The 19871-nt window shown below is 38.7% G+C and overlaps 1 protein-coding gene across 1 annotated transcript in view; it reads left to right on the top strand.

Moving 5' to 3' along the window:
• ASXL3 (ASXL transcriptional regulator 3) overlaps positions 1-19871 on the top strand; it is a 283448-nt gene that overhangs the window by 196303 nt on the left and 67274 nt on the right. The window contains exons 5-6 of the mRNA XM_039704252.1: positions 17888-17996; positions 19357-19468. Of these exons, the coding sequence (XP_039560186.1) occupies positions 17888-17996; positions 19357-19468 (221 nt within the window). The remainder of the gene's footprint in view (positions 1-17887; positions 17997-19356; positions 19469-19871) is intronic.

A 19871-nucleotide genomic window follows, 5' to 3' on the forward strand; every position in this document is an offset into this window, starting at 1 on the left:
AAGGAAAGGAATTATTATTTTTATTCATTTATTCTCTCACAGACTTTAGAATTTATTCTTTTTTCAATTGAATTTGAATTGAAGGTGTAAAAGTAGGCTGTTTGTTTATGTCCTAGCTTTCTCTTTTTGGATTGGTTGAAATGTTTTGGATGTTAAAAATAAACATGTGCCTTCTGCATAATTGTGCCAGCATCTGACATTTAGTTTCAAAATTCTGAATTCCCTCAGTTAGAAGTTATGTCCTAATCGAAAACTGGAAAGAAGGAAAAAAGACACTGTGGAGATATTCCTGAACTTTGGTGAATAAGAAGGCATAAGATATGGTGCACTTTCTTTAGTTTTTAATAGAAATGGACGAAACTAAAATTAAATTTAGGGATTTCAATTGTTCTTGCTTCATAAAAAAAGGTTTAGTATTTTATATTTCTGCTTTAAAAGAAATATGGTTATTTTATCAGGACAAGAAGTCATAGCATAAAGGTGGGGAGGGCAGAAGAGAAAGAAGTACTGTACTCGGCACTGGTGAGGCCACATCTTGAGTACTGTGTCCAGTTCTGGGCCCCTCAATTTAGGAAGGATATTGAGATACTTGAGCGTGTCCAGAGGAGAGCAACGAGGCTGGTGAGGGGCTTGGAAAACAAGCCCTACGAGGAACGTTTGAGGGAGCTGGGGTTGTTTAGCCTGGAAAGGAGGAGGCTTAGAGGTGACCTTGTTGCTCTCTACAACTTCCTGAAGGGAAGTTGTAGACAGGTGGGGGTTGGTCTCTTCCACTGGGCAGCAACTGACAGAACAAGGGGACACAGTCTCAAGCTACGTCAGGGAAGGTACAGGTTGGATATTAGGAAAAAATTTTTCACTGAAAGAATAATAAAGCACTGGAATTGTCTTCCCAGCGAGGTGGTGGAATCACCATCTCTGGATGTGTTTAAAAAAAGACTGGACATGGCACTTGGTGCTATAGTCTAGTTGAGATGTCAGGGCATAGGTTGGACTTGATGATCTTAGAGGTCTCTTCCAACCTCATGATTCTGTGATTCTGTGAAGACACTGGGAGAAGAATAAGGAAGAGAGAAGAGATAGGAAGCAAAGACAGAAGTTGGGAAAGCAGAAAGATAAAGGAGAGAGGAAAGGGAGTTAAAAGAAGATGAAAAGATAGAATGAAGAGGTGTTCATGACAATGCTCTGGCAGTGTGGTGCTGCAGGGCCTGACACAGCCTTGTGGCTGAGATAGTGGTGCCTCTGGGGTAACATACTTAAAAAAGGCAAAAACCAGCACTCAGGCAGAAAAGGAGGGTAAAAAATAGAGTGTGGAACCAAGGCCAGAGAAGAAGGAAGGGAGGAGGTGCTCTGGGCACCAGAGCAGAGGATTCCTTGAAGGAATTCCTTGAAGAATCTGGAGGGCCACCCCAGAGCAGATACCTGCTCTGCAGCCAGTGAAGGAGACAACACTGGGACATTTGAAGGAGGTGTTGCCCACAGAGCATCCAGGCTGGAGCAGACAAAAACTGTGAGGAGGAAGCAGCAGCAGAGAGGAGCAGTTGTGGACTAAGTGTAACCCCTATCCCTCAATGCAACTCAGAGTGGGAAAGGTAGAGGCGTTGAAAATGAAGGAGAAAGGATGACTCTGTAAGGGGAAAGCTGTTGTTTTAATTTTTTTGGTCTTTATTTCTCTCTACCCAAATTTTTTTAAATGGCAATAAATGTATTTTCATCAAGTCGACTCTGTTTTATCTCTTACTGTAACTTGTAAGCAATCTCCACGTCTTTATCTCAACCCACAGTTTTTTCATCCCCTCTTCTCCCTGTTTCCTGTTGGGAAGGGGGAGGGAAAGGCTGAGTGGCATTTGGCTGCTGGCCAAGGCAAACCCACCACAGGAGGAAAGGAAGGAAAAGCAAGGGAGAAAAAGAGAGGAATAAATAAGGTAAAGAGAAATGAGAGAAATAACGCTAGAAAGAAAAAAGTAAAGAGAGGGAAGAGAAAAATGAAAATGCAGCAAAAATAAAACTGAGAAAAGAGAAAATAAGAAAGCAAGAAGAGAAGAGGGGCAAATGAAAAGAGAAGAGAGAAAAGGAAGAAAGAAAAGGATAAAAAATAAATACAGGAAAACAAAAGAGAAAACAATGAAAATAAGAAAGCAAGTGGAAAAGAAAGAACGGAACACAGAAGAAGGGAGGGAAAAAAGAAAGGAAAGAAGAGAGAAATTAAAGGGGAAAGAAAGATGTACAGTGGGAGAAAGAAAAGAGAAAAAAATGAGGAAAACAAATATAAGATTGAGAAGAAAAAGAAAGATAAGGGAAAGAACTGAAGAAAAGCAAACAGAAAAGAAAAAAAAAGAGCAGAAAATAATGAAAAGGAATGAAGTCCAAGCAAGTTCACTGTGGTTGAGGAATCTGTAGCTGAATGCTTTTAGCAGCAAAGTTAAATTTTTTAACTGACAGAAAGAGCTCATATATGGTAACCAAGAACCTGGAAATTATTTTCCGTCAAGTAAAAGTGGTAAAATCCCTATATTAAAATAACTCAACTTTGATTTCAGCATTGCCATTCAATGAATAGATACATATTTTCCAGGTAAAAATTTCCAAGGAATTTCTAATAAGCATTAATAACTCCCTTGCTGATTTGGACTGATTGCTTAGGTGGGTGGGTGGTGTGGCTGAAATGGCATAGTAAATTCTGGCAGGCCAGCATGTTGGCATGCATCAGTTTTTAAGAAGAGGTTAAGTTACTGAGCCAGTTTAATTGGGATAACTGAGTGGGATTTTTGATAGTAAAAAAGAAATCAGTTTAAGTTCAGCATTGAAATTTACTTTCATGCTATTGTTTCTATCAGAAAGAAATATTGTTTAATAAAGTAATGTTGTATTACAGCTTGGTAGCTCAACATTCAGTAACATACTAAAGATTTAAAGATTTCTGATATGAAAAAAGAAATCTATAATTCTCATAAAATAAAAAGAATAGTTTCAAGTTGTGTAGTACTTAGTTAAGTTCTTTATATAGTACTTTGCTTGGCAGTACTCTTTTATTATTTCATTAAGTGGTTAAATCTTGCCATAATTGAAGCATTTTCACTGACATACATTACATGCCTTTTAGAATTTGATTTGGATAGGTCTCAACAGCATGTTGTGCTTTGCCTTTTGTGTTTTGTTTTCATTACAAAAGTAGAAGGAGAAGTACATTCATAGCCCATCTTTGAATTTTATAAATTTAGCTGCAATTGGTTTTAGTGGCAGTGACTGGGAAATTACATTGAAATCACGTGAGAGAGCCAAGAACATGACAAAAGGCTCCAGCGCAGGAACACGTGGGCGTGCAAGGCTCCATGAAGCTTGGTAATTCTGCTTCCCCCTAGCAGGGTGGTACCCCTGCCTCTCCCCTCCTCTGCATCCTCTGGCGCCAGATGCAGCAACCCAAGGGGTTACGGCTGAGGCGAGCCAGCTGCATCTGGCAGTAGGTTTGGGAGCGGCTGGAGGGAGCGCGGTGCCTTAGCTGACAAAAGGTGAAATACAGGCCTTGCTCTGAGGAGTTTGAAATGGGAACCAGTTGTGTCAGTCTGAGGCCATCCTTCTCCAGTTACTGTAAACCAATATTGTAGCCGAAAGAATAATCCTCTTCTCTCCAAGCTGCTTTTCCTGTTCTGGGCTGCCCACCTCCCTGGATGCTGGCACAAGCATTCACATGGCTGTTTGGGGAAATAATCAAGTTTTAAATAAAGAAAAAAGAGGTGTGTGGGGAGAACATGTCACGGATACTGGAACATATGGTCTGCCTTAGAGGGTAGCCACTCAAGCTGCTATTTTGAGTGGCAGAGCTGATAGAAAGTGACATGAGTCCAGTATTAGTCCTGGCGTAAATCTTGCTGGTGAAAGCAGCCTTACAAAAAGGTACAGAAATGCACTATTGCTGGCATAACTGCAGGGTGGTGTCTTGTAACCATTACAGCTGTGGTAACAGAAGTCCCTGCTGTGGATGATAAGAAAGGCTGGAAATTCTTCTAATCAGTGAGGGGAGAAGCGTGGCTGGAAGCTGTGACTTGCATCTGGATTATGGTCCTGGTATAGCATGATAAAGTAGGAATCCTACTCAGTCTTCTGATTTAGGCCTGGCTCACAGTGGTTTTCTGGCAACACTTTGTTCTTCCTTTTTTTCCCTTTTACATTGTGCAACAGAGTTAATGAAGCCGCTGTCAGATGCTGCATGGGCTTCTTCTGTGGGTGGTGCAGCAGCTCAGAAGTCCTGTTGTTCTTTTGCAGTATATTTTGTCACTTTGTTGCAGATCTCCAGTGGAGGCAGCTAATCGGAGAATGAGCAGTTTCATCAGTTTCCAGGCTTCTTGAGCAAGCTTCAGGCAAAATCTCCTGGGAGCTCCTGTTTCTGGGAACCTTGGTGAAATGCTTCAGCATGTCAGGGGCCAGCTAATGGAGGCATTTGATTCTGTCAGTTCTGACAGCTTTTGTTGGCTACTTACTGGTTGTGGACTACCTGTGTGGTAGTCATAAGCTTAGAGACTTCTAAGATGGGCAAGATGGAAACTTAAGACTTCTGGCAATAGAAGAAAGCTTCTCTGCCTGCAGAGAAGGGTAAGTGTAGTGCACTGGAGGGAGTTCAGTAGGATTGTCAGACAAGACAATCAGAGCCAGCTGAGGCTCAGCCATGTTGTGCGCATGAAGAGGAAAATTAGGGTGATAGTTATTTAAGATCATATCAAGACAGTCACCCATCTTCCAGCCTGGTGTACTTGCTACATCTGGAAGTTTGCTTCTTGTTGGGTACTTGAATCACAGATGTTGTAGATGGACATCTCTGAGGTTTGTCCAACCCTCAGACTTCACCCTTTGGTGTTCATCCATGTGGTTTCCATGATACTGCAGGAGTGAACCCAAATATGTTAAAAGTGACTGCACAGCTCCGGTGGCAAGGGGTGAAGAGCACAAATGCTCAGGTGGTGCTTTTCTCAATCCTGTGAGTGAGGTGGAAATTGTCAGGTGGCAGAGGATGCATCCATCAAGTCCAAGTCTGACTACATGACTGGTGTCACAGGCAAAGCCATAGTGCCCTCTTTGAGGAATAAGGACTAATGAATAGGGGCAGGATTCATAACATGGAGTGTGGTAAAGGCATCTTTTCTGGCAGTCTCAGTCTTCTTTTCTGGAGAGCCTTGAAGCAGCTACTTAATGTGAAGGTTGCTGGAATTTGAAGAGAAGTAAAGGCATGGGGAGCATCATGGAAGTATCTGGGGAAAAACATAATTGGAAGAATGTTGTACTTTCTTTATGCAGTCTCTGCACAATTTCAGAGCACCTTAGGGTTACAGACACTTGGGGGATAATGCACACAATAGGATGCTACTGTGCAGAGATAGAGGGATGCAGGCTGACAGAGAGGGGCAGTGCATGCAAAGGAGGGGTGGGTATGCACAGTTCTTTGCCCTGGAATGAGTACTGAGCCTGAGGCAGAAAAACATGAGTAGTGCTGGGGTAAACATCTGCTGCTGACCATCTGGCCAAGAAGTAGATGAGGCCTTAAAGCAACTGCTGGGTGCCTTGCAAATATTGCAGACCATAGTAGTTGTGGGGAATGCAAGCAAGACAGGATGTTCTTGAAAGACAATTTCTTGATGCAAGCAATGTGCTTCTTGGGCTTGTTACATGTGAGCAGGGAAGGTCTAGTTGAAGGTATGAAGGTTGGTGACCACCCTGGTGAAACTATGGACAAAAGGGTCCAGGAAGGCTGTTTTATCTCGCTTGGTGAATGAGAATGGCTCATTATAATGCACAAAAAAAAAATCTACCTAGTGTGTCAGAAAGCCAGTCTAAGTGAGAAGAGGCAAATCATGCCTGGCCAGCTGCTTCACCTTCTATGTTCAGATGACAGGTTCTGTGCATGAGACAACAGCAGTGGATATCTTTTATCTTGACTTCAGCAAGACATTTGGCATCATTTCCCATAGTATCTTCACAGCAAATCTATGACATAGGAGCTCAATAAGTGGACAGTAAGGTAGGTGGACATTTGCTTTGACTTCAGGCACCAAAGTGTTTTGATCAAAGGTGCTAACTCCAGTTGGTGACTGGTTACTAAGTGGTGTTGCTCACACATTGATACTGAAGCTGTTACTGGTGATGTTACTGTTAAACACCTAGAAGATGGGACAGAGTTCATATTCAGCAAGTTTAGAGGAAGCAGTTGATACACTGAAGACTGGGCTGTTGTTCAGAGGGATCTAGGCAGCAGAGAGCTGTGCTAACAGTTTGTGAGCTAACAGCCTTGTGAAATTCGACACAGGCAAGAGCAAACTTCTTCACCTGGAACAGTAATCTATGGTGGTATAGGCTGGGGGCTAACACGGCAGGAATCAGCTTTGCAGAAAATTACCTGGGAGTCCTGGTGGTTAACAAGGCAACTATTAGTCCATCAATGTGCCCTTGCAGCAAAAAAGGGCAAGCCCATATTGGGCTGTGTTAACAGGACTGTGGCCAGCAGGCCAAGTGAATTGATCCTTCCTCTCTGTTCATCACTCGTGAGACTGCATTTGGAGAGCCATATCCAGTCTTGGGCCCGCTATTCCAGGAAAGAGATTGACCCATCAGAGTCCAGCAAAGGTTCACCAAGATGGCTGGAGGCTGGAGCATATGGTAAATGAGGAGAGGCTGGGAGCTGGGCATGTTCACAGAGCAGAAGAGAAGGCTCAGGGGGATCCTGTGGCCCTCCACTGCTAACTGATAGGAGTGTGTAGGGAAGACAGAGCCAGGCTTTTCTTGGAGGCTGAGTAGTGATAGCATGAGAAGCAGAGAATGAGAGGCAGCTGATACAAACTGGAACGTGAAACATTCTGATTTGATACTAAGAAAAATACTTTCCCAGTTAGAGCAGTTAAGCACAGGAGGAAGGTTGTCCAGGGAGGCTGTGAAGTCTCCATTCCTGGAGATTGCATGAAACTTGAGTGGACAAGGCTGAGATCCAAGTGGTCCTGCTTTGAGCAGAAGGTTGGACTAGATAACTTCTGGAAGTTCCTAGCTGTGTAAATTATATGATGGATGAAACTTGGTGGAGCTGATTGTTCTTAAAAATAGTGTAACTTATTTTGGGAGGAGGAGGGGTGGGTGGCGTGCGTTGTAATGTATTTTTTATTTTGCATTTGACTAACCAGTTGTATATCAACAACACATACACACACACACACAAGATATTGTTAAAACTCTAAAGGGAAAGTTGTGGAGACTGGCCATTTAAAAAGCCAAGTTAAACAAGCGAACTTCGGATAATTTTATACAGGTCCCTCGTGTAGAATGATTAAGTTTTAGAGGTCAAAAGGCATTCAGTGATTATTGACTATGTCTTGTTCAGCATAGTCACTTTACTTTCCACCTTAATTTTTTTTCCTTGAGAAGTAAGCTTCTAAGCTTCACCCACCTTGAAGCCAAGAATATTTGGAAGGGTGGGGTGGTTTTTTTCATTTTATACATTGCACATTTTGTGGCAATGTTTTTCTTGGGTTTAGTACATTTTTGACTGTAGCACAGTCATTACTTCATTTTTCTAAACATATGTATTTAAAGCCCACAAGGGTCTGTGAAATCTGATACTAAAATAAGACATCATATATATAAAACCATGGTTTCTTTAAGAAAGCAATTTTTTAACCTCTACTCCAGAATTCCTTTAATGTGGTAGGAATTCTTTTTTTTTTTCCCTTTACTTATAGTTTTGTCCTTCATGGTGATTATTGATATTGGAGCAGAAAGTGAAAAATGTACTACTGCATTTTAATTAAATCAGTTAAATCTATTAAAAGGAAATATTTTATTAAAGAGAGACAGACATAAAAGTACATTCTTGAATAGGAAGTAGCTGTCAGAGAGAACTGTGTTATTTAACCAGTATAAGAATTTGTTACACAAAAAATATCAAATAGTTTTTTTGAGTGGTGATGAATGAGGAGGGTGTTTTCAGTCCAGGGGACACCCTGGCTGTCCTGACTCTCTCTGATGCATGCTGGTTTCTTGTTCTTTTGGGATGATTTTCTTTCTGAAACACTTTTCTTTCAGGATGATTTAAAGAGGTACTCTTTAATATTTGCCTGTGTCTTTCAACAACATGTTCAAAGTGCCCTTTTTTGTTAGCATTGCTTTTTTTCTTGTATTATTTGTACTACATTTAATGAAATTGTAAGGATTCAAAGTTCAGAGATGCATTTACATATATCCTTTCTTTGAGGTTTTTCTTCCTAAAGAAGAAAAACCTGGGGTTTTCCCAGGTGTTAGGGAGCACAGAGAAGTGTAAACATTTCTCTATAAAACTTGTGTTCTCATTTCCTTTCTGGTTGAGGAATGCTTGTTGCCATATGTGAATATCATTTAAAGAGGTGTCATGGTGTTTCAAACATACTTTATGGAACATTCAAAGTATTCAAGGAGATCTACTCAGAGGCATGGCTGGCAAAGGGTAATCAGCAAAACTAACAGCTAGGGGTATTTGAATTTCAGGAAAATTGTTAATATGTTTCTGTCTGTAGTATATAATGTGCCATTGGTACGATGGGTTTGTGTGCTTTTTATTTTCTCTTCTCAAATTTACCTGCTATACTGAGAGCATCTTGTTTTCAGATACATTACAAATATTTTCAGGGGAAAATACATAACAGTAGCTCTATAAAATTCTGTTCAGGAACCCTTACATTTTACATAGGTTCTGGAACTTTTATAAATAAAGTTTTTCTTGTGGCAGAAAATGGTATTTAAAAAAAAAAAGGGGAAAAATCCTGGCTGGCTTAAGGAATACTGAGATTTACAGTGAACTTTAGTTCACGGGGCTTTTCATTTTACTGTTTTAGAACAGTTGTAATAAAGCTCCACTTTCAGCATGGATGAACTCCATTTGCTGTTTGGTTCTGAAATATTACTGTGGCTATTGTCACCAGGTTTGACACCATCAGAAGTTTTCTCAGGCTGCCAGCACCATGAGATAAAATAGATTTTTTCTCTAGATAACAAAAAGATTCATTACCCATGTTGTACAGTATAGAACTTTATCTACTTGGTCGCAGACCACAGAGCACTCAAAAGGTAAGGGTGGAAATGCCAAACCTGATTGAAATGTCTCTGAAAGGCCATTGCACAGGGCAGAGGGCAGGATCAGATGTGTTTTCAGTAATCTTTACCCTGAGAAAAAAAAGAAACATCAGATACATGACAGTGCTGCAATACAGCTAAAAGGTGAAAAAATGCCTAAGTCTATGCCATCATTTTCAAAAGTGAGCCAAACTCTTAGCTACTTAGAGGGAATTAGAATTAAAATTGATGTGTAGCCATGCATGAGAGCTTTGCTTTCCAAGAAACATCTTTGACTGTGTGGTCAGTTAGTCACTGAGAGCTGACTGTGAGTGAATGCAGCCAGTCTGGCAAACTCTTAAAGAAAAAAGCCACATTGTCTTAACAGCATGCCCTGTCTTTCTATCCTATTTGCCTTCAGCTTGCAGTTTCATTCACTTGTCCACCTTAGTTTTGGCATGATGATGTATGTCTGGAGGTTTATTACGTTTGTGCTTTATTGTACCTGTTAGTGGTGTGTAATCACTACACACAATGACTGTACCTAGATGTACAAAAGGTCCAGAGGGAAATTGCTTCTTGCAAGAGGATCCTGGGATTAGTAGAACTAGGTCCTAAGGGTGGTGGCATAAGGTCCAGTATTTTTTTATTGTGCATATTCTTCATAGAAGTCTTGAGTAATATTTGTATGTCTCTCTTCCAAGGAGAGCCAGTGTTGTTTAATGCTTCAAAGGCAGTTTGGTAATAGAGTGAGGAAACTGTTCTGTGAAAGCAGCTATTCTTCTGACTCCTTCCCTGATTCAAGTTTGGGTTAATTCAAAATGTAAAACTAGGCTTAGGTGAGATTGTAAATGAGATTTCCTGCTAAGAATGCAAAAAGAATATATTTTCATAGTATCTAAATTGAATTTAGGATCCAGGTTGAGTTTTTATACATTATTGCTCCAGATCATTTAATATTTGAAGGATGTTGATAAGGTTTAGTTTCTAGGTGATGTATCACTTCAGTGATACACCTGTGATTCCAGCTGCTTGTAACTCCCTCAAAGCTGCAAAGGTCAGGGTTTGAGTTCATTGTTCTTCTGATTTAGATATTCAGGGTTCAGTGCTTTGGTTAACTTCTGTGAAAACTGATAGGTAAGTGCTGCTAGTTTGTGGGTATCTATGACAGATGTGTTACAGCCGTGTACATCTGTACTGGTCCTTGTTTTTTCCATCATACTACCAGTAATCATGGCTCTATCTCCATCTGATTTAGAAAAACAAGAAATCTCTGTGACAGTTGAGGATGAAGAATGTCAGCAGTAAAAATAATAGGTCTTTTTCTCTAGCATCTTACGGTAGTTATTTGCAGTCTGTGAGACTATAGAAAAATGAGCTGTACTACTTTGTCTTGTTGCCTCATAGCCTGGCTTATTTGCTGTGGCCAAGAATAGCAGCCCTATTGGTGATATTCGAAGGCTGAAAGTGAGGTACCATGTGTGAAGCAGAAGTAGGACCAGAGATGTAAAAATTTTCTTTAAGGTGCTGCGCAAATGAGAACAAAACTGATGTTAATTCTGGTTAATGTGGATAAAAACAATTGAAAATAAACTTTAAAAACCATTTATTTTTAGAATTGTCTTTTAATCTGTTAAAATACATTTAAATATTCAAGTGGGAGAGCTTATTTTAAGAATAAACCTGAAGTATGATTTATTCAGACTGTATAAATAGTATTCAACTTGTGTGTACTTCAGTTCCTATAAAACTTAAGCAAATAACTTAAGGCTTAAGACTTTATTTATTATGACTTTATTATTTTAATGGTTAAGACTTCAGAACATAAATAGTTTTGACAGTCATGTCGACTGTTCATATTGAGTATTCTCTGTAGTTCTCATTAGTAGTCCCTTTAAAATTAAAAAGCCAATTGGAAGCTCAAAAAGAAAAATGCTTTTTTTATTGCTCCAATTTATGAATAAGAACTTTATGTGAGTGTCTGAGATCTTCCAGCTCTAGAGTTTCACTAGACTGTATATAAAAATAGTAGATGGTTCCCTAGCTACCTACTACCCACATATTAAAAGATGGTTTTATTGTTTAATAAATCATGTTGGATATGTGATATTTTGGAAAGTCTCTCCTTTTTTACTTTTATATCCTGCGCATTTAGTATATTTTCATTCAGCATTTAAAAGTCAATCTCTTAATCAAATTGAAGTTCTTTCCAGAAATTATTTGACAGAAATAAGTACACTTGTAAAGATTTAGTAAATATGGTGTCATTGCTATTTTAACATTGAAAAATACGACATGGATTAATTTGTGTACAATAAGTTAGATAATTGATTAATGCATTTGTAGTCTCTGAATAAATAAAAAGCGAGATTACATTAAAACTCTATTTATTGTCTGATTGGGGTATTTTAATTATTTCAAGCAATGAAGAAATTAACCTTGCTGTAGGAAAATAAATGGAAAAAATCAAAAGCAAGATTTTAATTGATTGTTCAAATCAAATTTTCTGTTTGGTAATTTAAATTGGTTTAGTTTGGATTATCATGTTTAGCCTTTATGATTTTGCTACTGAAATAAGGATGGCTGAGTTCAATTGTACCTGGAATATTTAGTCTTTATATAACAGTGGCTGAGAAAGCAAATATACTACTTGCAGTCTCCCTGTGTGTTTTGGGTTTTCAAGGCCAGATTTTGATAGTGGGGGTCTACAGGGGTGGCTTCTATGAGAAGCTTCCCTCATATCCGATGGAGTCAATGCCAGCTGGCTCCAAAACCCACCCCCTGCTGCCCATCAGCCATGACGGTGGTGCCTCTGGGATGACACAGCTGAGGAGGGGGGAAAGCCCTGCACGACAGCAACTACAGCTGCAGAGAGGAGTGAGATTGTGTGAGAGCCACAACTGTGCAGACACCAGGGTCAGTGAAGAAGGAGAGCGAGGAGGTGCTCCAGATGCTGGAGATGAGATTGCGCTACAGCCTGTGAAGACCATGGTCCTGAAGTACTGCACCCTGTGGAAGAAACCCACCCCAGGACAGGAGAGAATGTGAGGGGTCCCCACCCTAAAGGGATGAGCAGCAGAGACAATGTGTCATGAACTGACCACGATTCCCATTCCCCCATGCTGCTGGGGAGGAGGTAGAGAAAAACCATGAGTGAAATTAAGCCCAGGAAGGAGGGATGGGAGAAGGGGAGGAAGGTGTTTTAAGGTTTGGTTTTATTTCTCATTTTCCTGCTTTGATCTGATTGGTTATAAACTCAATGCTTATTTCCCCAAGTCAAGTCCATTTTGCCCGTGGTGATTATTGCTGAGTGATCTTTCCCTCTCTTTACCTCATGAGCCTTTCCTTATATTTTCTCTCCACAGCCCAGCTGAGAAGGGGGGTGATAAAGCAGCTTTGGTGGGCAAGTGATGTCCAGCCAGGGACAACTGGTTGGTTTGTTTAGACTAACCTGATGCGTTTATTGCTGAGAAAGTCATAGGTGGTTGGCAGGAAATCTTGCACTCACCAACAGCTTTGTTTTCCATTGTTCACCTGTGCTCTCTGCTTCCCTCTGTGCCAAGGGAAGGATCCTATGCCATTTGAATATATTTAAATATCTGGGTCTTTTACTCAGTCTTCAATTCGTTGGACCTCTCCTGGTTGTTCCTCCTGAGATCAGGCTGGTAGAATGTGCCTTGGCCCCAGCACTAACTGCTGCTGCAGCACTGCCAGCTCAGTCAAACCTGGCTGTGGGAGGAGAACAGCTCTGGACTGGTCAGCAGCAGTTGGCCTGTCATCGTGATAAATAGCACAGCTATCTTCTCATCTTGGTATAGCTGCTTAGGTTCCTGGTGGTTTTCTGTGTCACTCCTGAGCTAGGTCACAGCCACAGTCTTTTGAGGCAGGTTGGGACATTTTGCTGACACTTGACAGCAGGTCTGTGGGAACATGGCTCCTTGAAGATTGTGGGAGAGCTTTTAAGAGGAAACCAAAGGGCCTCATCACACCAGGCATGCAGTGCTGTGTAGGACACTTGGGCAAACAATGCAGGTTTAGACATTGAGTCAATTTTCCAGCATTTCTAGCTGCTGTATATGTTGGACCAAGTATACTTAGGGCACATGATTAACCTCAGCCTTAACCAAAATGTAGATTTATAGAAGAGATAAAGAATAACAGGCTACAGTGATGGATGAGTGCTCAAAAGATCACTGAACATAGACACTGGGACAGGTTCCAGTCTATGTATCAGCTGGGGCTGAAGTGTGTATGATCTTCTGATGAAGATCATTTTATAAACTTCCCTGCTCTGTTCTGGTGTTGATTAAAACAGCAGCAGCTGCATTCACACTTTTAGGCTATCCATGAACTTTCTTTTTCTTCCCCCAGTGGGGAGTGAAGAACATTCATCTCCATTGACTTCAACAGTTTTTTATATATTTATGGAAAATTACAATTATGCCTTCTTTTACTTTTCTGTTTACTGTACCACACAAGTGGATTTTCTGCAGTCATTCCTGATAAGTTTTATTTTCTTTATCTGTTGTCACTCTAAAATTGGTGTAACTTACATGTTTTATGAACATATTATATTCTGTGTGACTTCAAGACATGCCTAGAAATTAGTTCTTAAGCCTTTTGGTTTTACTTTGTTTCTAGGACTGAGTAAAAATTGTTGCTCCCTTGTGACTATTTATGGATGTGTTTAAAAAGAGCAGATGATTCAAACAAATAAATACTGTACAAATTTATGACACCTAGGGGCTGCTCTTACAGCAGTCATCATTAGATCTGGGGATATGTCAGGCACAGGAGGGGGTTACACCATGTACAGTGGGGTTGGGTGCCTGAAATGCTGCCTGCTGCAGGACCCAAGGTGCCTTGTCTGCAAAGTGTCAGGCAACTTTCACTGTCTGCCACACTATATTGCCTGGACAAGGCAGCTTTAGTAAATTTATTTTCCATATTTAAGACATCTTTTTTTTGCCAAGATCATAATTTTTGTCTCTTGGCAAGCAGTCTAGCAAAGACCATTAGAATTATATGCATAACCACAGAACTTCTCAGGGTTTTTCTGACAGAACCATGTGTTTGAGAAGTTTCCAATATAAAAATAAGTCACGTTTTTACTGATGTTTTCACAAATTTTTAATAGGGTTTTGGGGAGGGTGGCAGAGGAGGAAGTAGCGGAAATCTGTACTTCCCTTACATGTTTTAGCAGAGATTGGTGTGTGGAAAGTCTGGGATTTCGATTTAGGTAACACTGGCTGCGTGACCAGTAGAGGGAGCCCAGAATCACAAAATGTTGGAGATATTTTTGACTGGGGGAGTTAGGGGTGCAAAGTTTAATTTGATAATACACAGGAATTTTGAAGGGATGCACTGAGTACTACCAGCATATAGTGATTTTGGGAAAGAGTACTTATGAAACATTGAAATGCCTGATGTCTTCTAAATGATCAAGTTGTGTTGGTAACCTTTATGTTGGAAGGTTAATGAGTGTTTCCTTTTCTTTTCTTTCCTATGTTGCTGGTTGTTGTAACATCATAACATCGCTTTTACAGAAAGTAAGTAACTTTTTATCTTTTAAACGTTTTTGAAAGTGTGTATGGGGTAATACTGCTTGTATACGTGTGTGGATGTATAAGGATATAAAATAAACATACAAGCAGAAAAATACCTATCTTAAAGACATACTTCTACAGATTATAACATCTATATATAAATGGCTTCCAGAATACCACAGTGGTTTAATGCAGTCTCACACAAATGATGATAAATAGTATGAAAGTTCTGCATTTGAAAACTGTAAATGGTAAACATATTTCTTGTGTGCAGACTGTGGCAATAAAACTTGCACATATCAATTTAAAATATGTTATGACTAAAAGTTCACAGATATCAAGTTACAAAGTAGAAAATTATTGTATCCAATTTCATTTAATTGAATCAAAGTTGAACTGATTTGGAGTGTTTTAAGAACTTAGGTCAAGCTGTGCCATTTTTGATATTCAGAGATACTCAGCCTTATATTGGCAGGCCTTCACTGCTGTATTAATACATGCCAGGAGCTCTCAGCAGAAGGAACATATCCTCAGGCTGTAGGAGAATTTAGAAAGCATGAAATAAGTAGTACAGATCCCTCAGAAAGTGATCTATGATTCAGACATCAGTCTGCATCATGGGATCTTTGATTGCTGAATGCTTACAACACAGTTCCATGTGTTGTAAGCATTTCCAGCATCATTTGTGTATAACATTTGGGATTTTTAATACAGTGTATAAGGATGCCAGTGCTGACAGAAGAATAGGCAGGTCATTGGTTGACATGGGTCAAAGCAGATCTGACAAAGGGACACCGTGGAACTTCAGTTTGATATGTTAGCTCAAAATAAATCCCACCCCTCAGTGTTACCAGATTATTTTCATTTGCAGCTTAAGTGTGTTCTGTTGTTTGTTTTGTGCTTATTATGGACATACCCAAGTCCAGTTTTCAAGAAGGGTGGATATGGCCCTTTGGTTGCATGCCCTGAGGATTTGCAGATGCCTCTAAGAAACAAGCATAGCAGTAGTTAAAGTGCTTGTTGGCTCAGTAGCCGATACAGGTTTCTTTATAAGTCAGAGAGTAGTTTCTGTTGTCCACTTGCCAGTTGTCTAGACTTTGAAGATTAAGATATCTGCTGTGAGCACAGTAGTGATCATGAGATGTTGCCAAATCCTCTATTTTGGGTTCATTCATCCTGTATCATTTCAATTGGTTAATGATATCTAAAAATAAGTGTGGAGTCCAGCATATATCCATCAGAATGGGAGGAGAATACAAATCGTACATACATGCACACACAGTTTTGTTTCTTGTTGACATACCAAGTTTTTGTTCTGCTGCAGAGTCAGCAAGTTCTTTCTGTCTTGCAGAGAAAGCCTTAATCGGTGATAATGTTTCACTAAAAAGATCCAAGTCTGAGAGAGTTGAAATTGCTTCACGTTATGTATGTTAACATATGGAAGAAATTACACAGCCATAACTGCTGTATTAAATGCTTTGTCTCTTTGCTTGTCAAGTATTAATACAGTAAGGAAAATGTGTAAAGATAAGTATCCTACATATTACAAAAGTGTTTAAGTAATCGCTAAACTCAATGAACTCTCTTAATGTCTTCTGTCCCACTGCTAGCAGTATCATTTTATTTCCAACACATCTTGGTTTGTATTTTGTTAAAGCATTACATCAAAACCAAATGTGCCGCTAGTTTTATTTGCAGGGAAGCCAAAGAAACCACGAAAACTTGTCAGAATTTTCATATTGCGTGACTATGTTTAGAATACCCATAAAATAAATACCTATTGCATATCTGATGTGTTTATCAACAAGCAGCATTTTTACCTGCAGTTTTTTATTTTAGAGGTAGTAATATGATACATTAGGTGACCTGCAGTAAATAAATTATAATAGACAGGACTTCCTGGCCTGAGGGCACTTTATAGTTTAATTTTTACCGGAAGAGCAATTACCACACTATCGATCTTGCCATTAAAATAATGATATATGTACAGTAAGGATGAATTTTGTTGTAACAGAGCCATGGAAATCAACAGAAAGCATAACCATATGAAATACAACAATTTCAATCCAGTTTCACATATTAAAAAAATAATCAGACTTGCAATTTTCAACTAAGATTGGATGTTGTGTTTTAATACCACAGAATAAGGAAGAGTAATTTCTGATGAACTTTGAAGCCCTGTTCCTGGTTTATAGTTGAGTATATAATTAATCCTGAAATACTTCACAACACACTTAATTTAATGCACAGGCATTGTTCCACTTAACCAAGTGGAATATATTTACGTGGCTAAAGATAAGCGTGCGTGCAGAATGGGGACCCCAGGGAAGAAACACAGTTTCAGACTCAGTTCCTGAGTACACCGTGTACAGTAGCCAGCAAATGAGGATAAAGATGTGATAGTACATCTATAGATCTTGTACTTCAATTTTTAAATTATAATACAATAAAATAATTTATGACTGCCTCCTTCCCCACCATTTTTTAGATCAACTTTTCAGAATGGTATACATCTAGATAGGGTAGAAATATTTGCTTTCTTTTCCTGATGTAAACATGTATATGCTACAAAGATATCCCTGTTCAAATGTTCTTTTTTTTTCCTAAATGTGTTGTGTTACTTTTTAAATAGTCCTTTAACATGCATTCCACAGTGGTATTAAAATTATTACCTTGAGGATGTCAGTCTCATAATCTCTAAAAGATTTCTAATTAGAAAAGATAATGTTTCATAAAAGGCACAAATGTGCTATATTTGTATATAATAATGCTGACCATGTTGAGCCAGAAGAAGGCTTTACTATATATCACTTTTAATTTTAAATGTGTTCTTTCTGGGCTCTTTATTATTCTTTTGTTGCCTTTCATCCTATGGGATGCAGCTGCCCTTGAACTTGGTACTGTTTTGATCATTCATGTGCAGCAGCCACATTGTCTGTAACATTTTAAAAATGAGGCTTCATGGTGTTATTTATGAAGTAATTTCACATAAATATTTGGACTTTGGTTCTTTCAGAATGTGGAGCTGGTTTCTGTATGAAGAAAAACGTAATTATAATTCACAGACTTTTTGCCTCAAGCCTAGGGGACAGATGCATATGATTAAGTTTGAAACTGGCCTGTTATTGTAATGTAGATGTTTTCAGGGTTGAGAGAATTAAAAAAAAAGGGGGGGGAAGGACAAAAAAAAAACACCAGGCAAGCATGAGTTTTTAAAAAAATAGAGTGAGGGAATAGTTTTACAAGAGGCACTCAATCTTAGACTGCACAATTTTATTTTTCAGTGGAACCTCTCCATTAGCTTGCCTGAATGCAATGCTTCATACTAACACTCGTGTAGGTGATGGAACATTCTTCAAAATCCCTGGGAAATCAGGACTCTATGCTCTCAAAGTAAGTTTAAATTTTGTATATGGATTGTACATACAGCTATTAATCCATTTTATGAATGTCTCAATAGATATAAAGGTAAACAGATTAGGTTCTTTGGTGAGGAAATGACCTGATAGTCCTTCTAACTGCTTTCAGATGTCTTTTAAAAGGATTTATAATGAAAGTAAACATTGAATGTTTTATCCTAGAAAGCATATACGTGTTCTTGAATTTGGCACATGGTATAAAAAACACGTAGCTTAGTTAAAATGCTGCTTTACTGGAGTTGTTCACAGTAAGGCCTTTGTTTTAGGACTAGTGAGCTCAAGAGGCTCACTGACTTTCTAATTAAGTAATTGTATTGATGTTTGATTTTTGAATAGTGAAAAATTATTTGCAAGTCTAATATAAATCAGCTTTTAATTAAAAGGTTGCATCATTGCTTTGAGAAGGAATATAATTATAGTGATAGAATTTTGCCTTTATTTATATTCCTTTTTAATTTTTTTTGTTTTGTTATGAACATGATGTTTACTGTGGGTGGAAATCTTTTCTTGTTGTACATGATCAAACTTAAAGTGGTTTCACAATAGAAGTGGAATAATGTTAGGCAGAGATGAGAAAAAAGAAAGTGAGATTATCTTCTTGGCAGTGTAAATATAGTCAACTAAAATTTTGGGCTGAGGCGAAGGATCTTTTGTAATTTATGACAGATGTATTCGATGTAAGGGTATAAAAATATAAAAGTAAATAAATTTGTCAGCTCCTGCTAACTAAAAATCCTGAAATACTTGAATACTTGAAATTGAATTAATAGTTTTCAGAAGCTGTCTTTCCTAATTTACTAGAACAAATGCTGTTGTTTTTCTTTAAATCGGGAGATATTCTTGGCACAATTCCAGGAATTCACAATCACTCCCATGCTTGTGAGCTCCAGGTTGCTTCAGCTATTTGAATTCAGGAAACAGGCAAAGGCAGAAAAGAAACATTAAAGGATTTGTGTTTTGCTGCAGTGTTGTAGACACTCAACTGGAAAACTAGGATTTTTAACAGCCACACAAGTCTGCTTTTGTTAAAAAAAAAAAAAAAAGAAGAAAAAGTGGAAGATTTTGTATTTTATATGACTTTTTCGGTTTTAAAAAGAGCATGTTATGACCTCACAAAACAGCTTTTTTGCTTTTAGTTTGCAAGTCTTTTCATGAAAGTCTGTTTTTTATGGCTCTCTCTAGAGTAATTCACAGGCATATTTTATTTTATTCTTGGTTTTTCTGAAATGTAAGCAAGAGAGTACACTGCAGTAATCTATTTTCGGAGATGCAGCAGGATCATGATTGATTTTTTTCTTGTTAATTTTATTTTTATTTTTATTTTTTAACTGTAGAAAGAAGAATCAACATGCCCTACTGATGGAACATTGGATTTAGGATGTGAATCTGAGTTAGATGGCACTGAAATGGCTGAGACAAACAATAATAATGGAGAAGAAAATGGTGGTAGGTGATTTAATCTCAATATTAGAGGGCATATTTTGGGAACAAAAAAAGTATTGTTTTCTTCAGATTTTCATGGTGTGATTTCTAAGCAGTATAAATAATCTTTTGTACTCAGTGGAGCTATTTTGAGTGATTCCCTCTCTTTGTTGGCCTTATGAAGGACTCAGGGACACTAAGTGCCTTTATTTGACTTAGGGTTTTAAAAGACAAAGAATAGTGATGTTGGGTGTGTTTTCAGAAGGTAATTTTTTGGCTTACAGTTTTTCTGTTTAGGGCCCAGAGATAAAGTATAATTTGCCTTTACCAGACTTCAGACTGGCAGTTGTCAGAGTCAGACATCTCATTGATTTTGGTGTGGACATGTGGGATTGATCCCTCAGTAGAGTTCTGGGCAGTGGACAAA

This window comes from Passer montanus, unplaced genomic scaffold (genome assembly GCF_014805655.1).
Source record: "Passer montanus isolate IOZ18808 unplaced genomic scaffold, ASM1480565v1 scaffold170, whole genome shotgun sequence".
Taxonomy (NCBI): domain Eukaryota; kingdom Metazoa; phylum Chordata; class Aves; order Passeriformes; family Passeridae; genus Passer; species Passer montanus.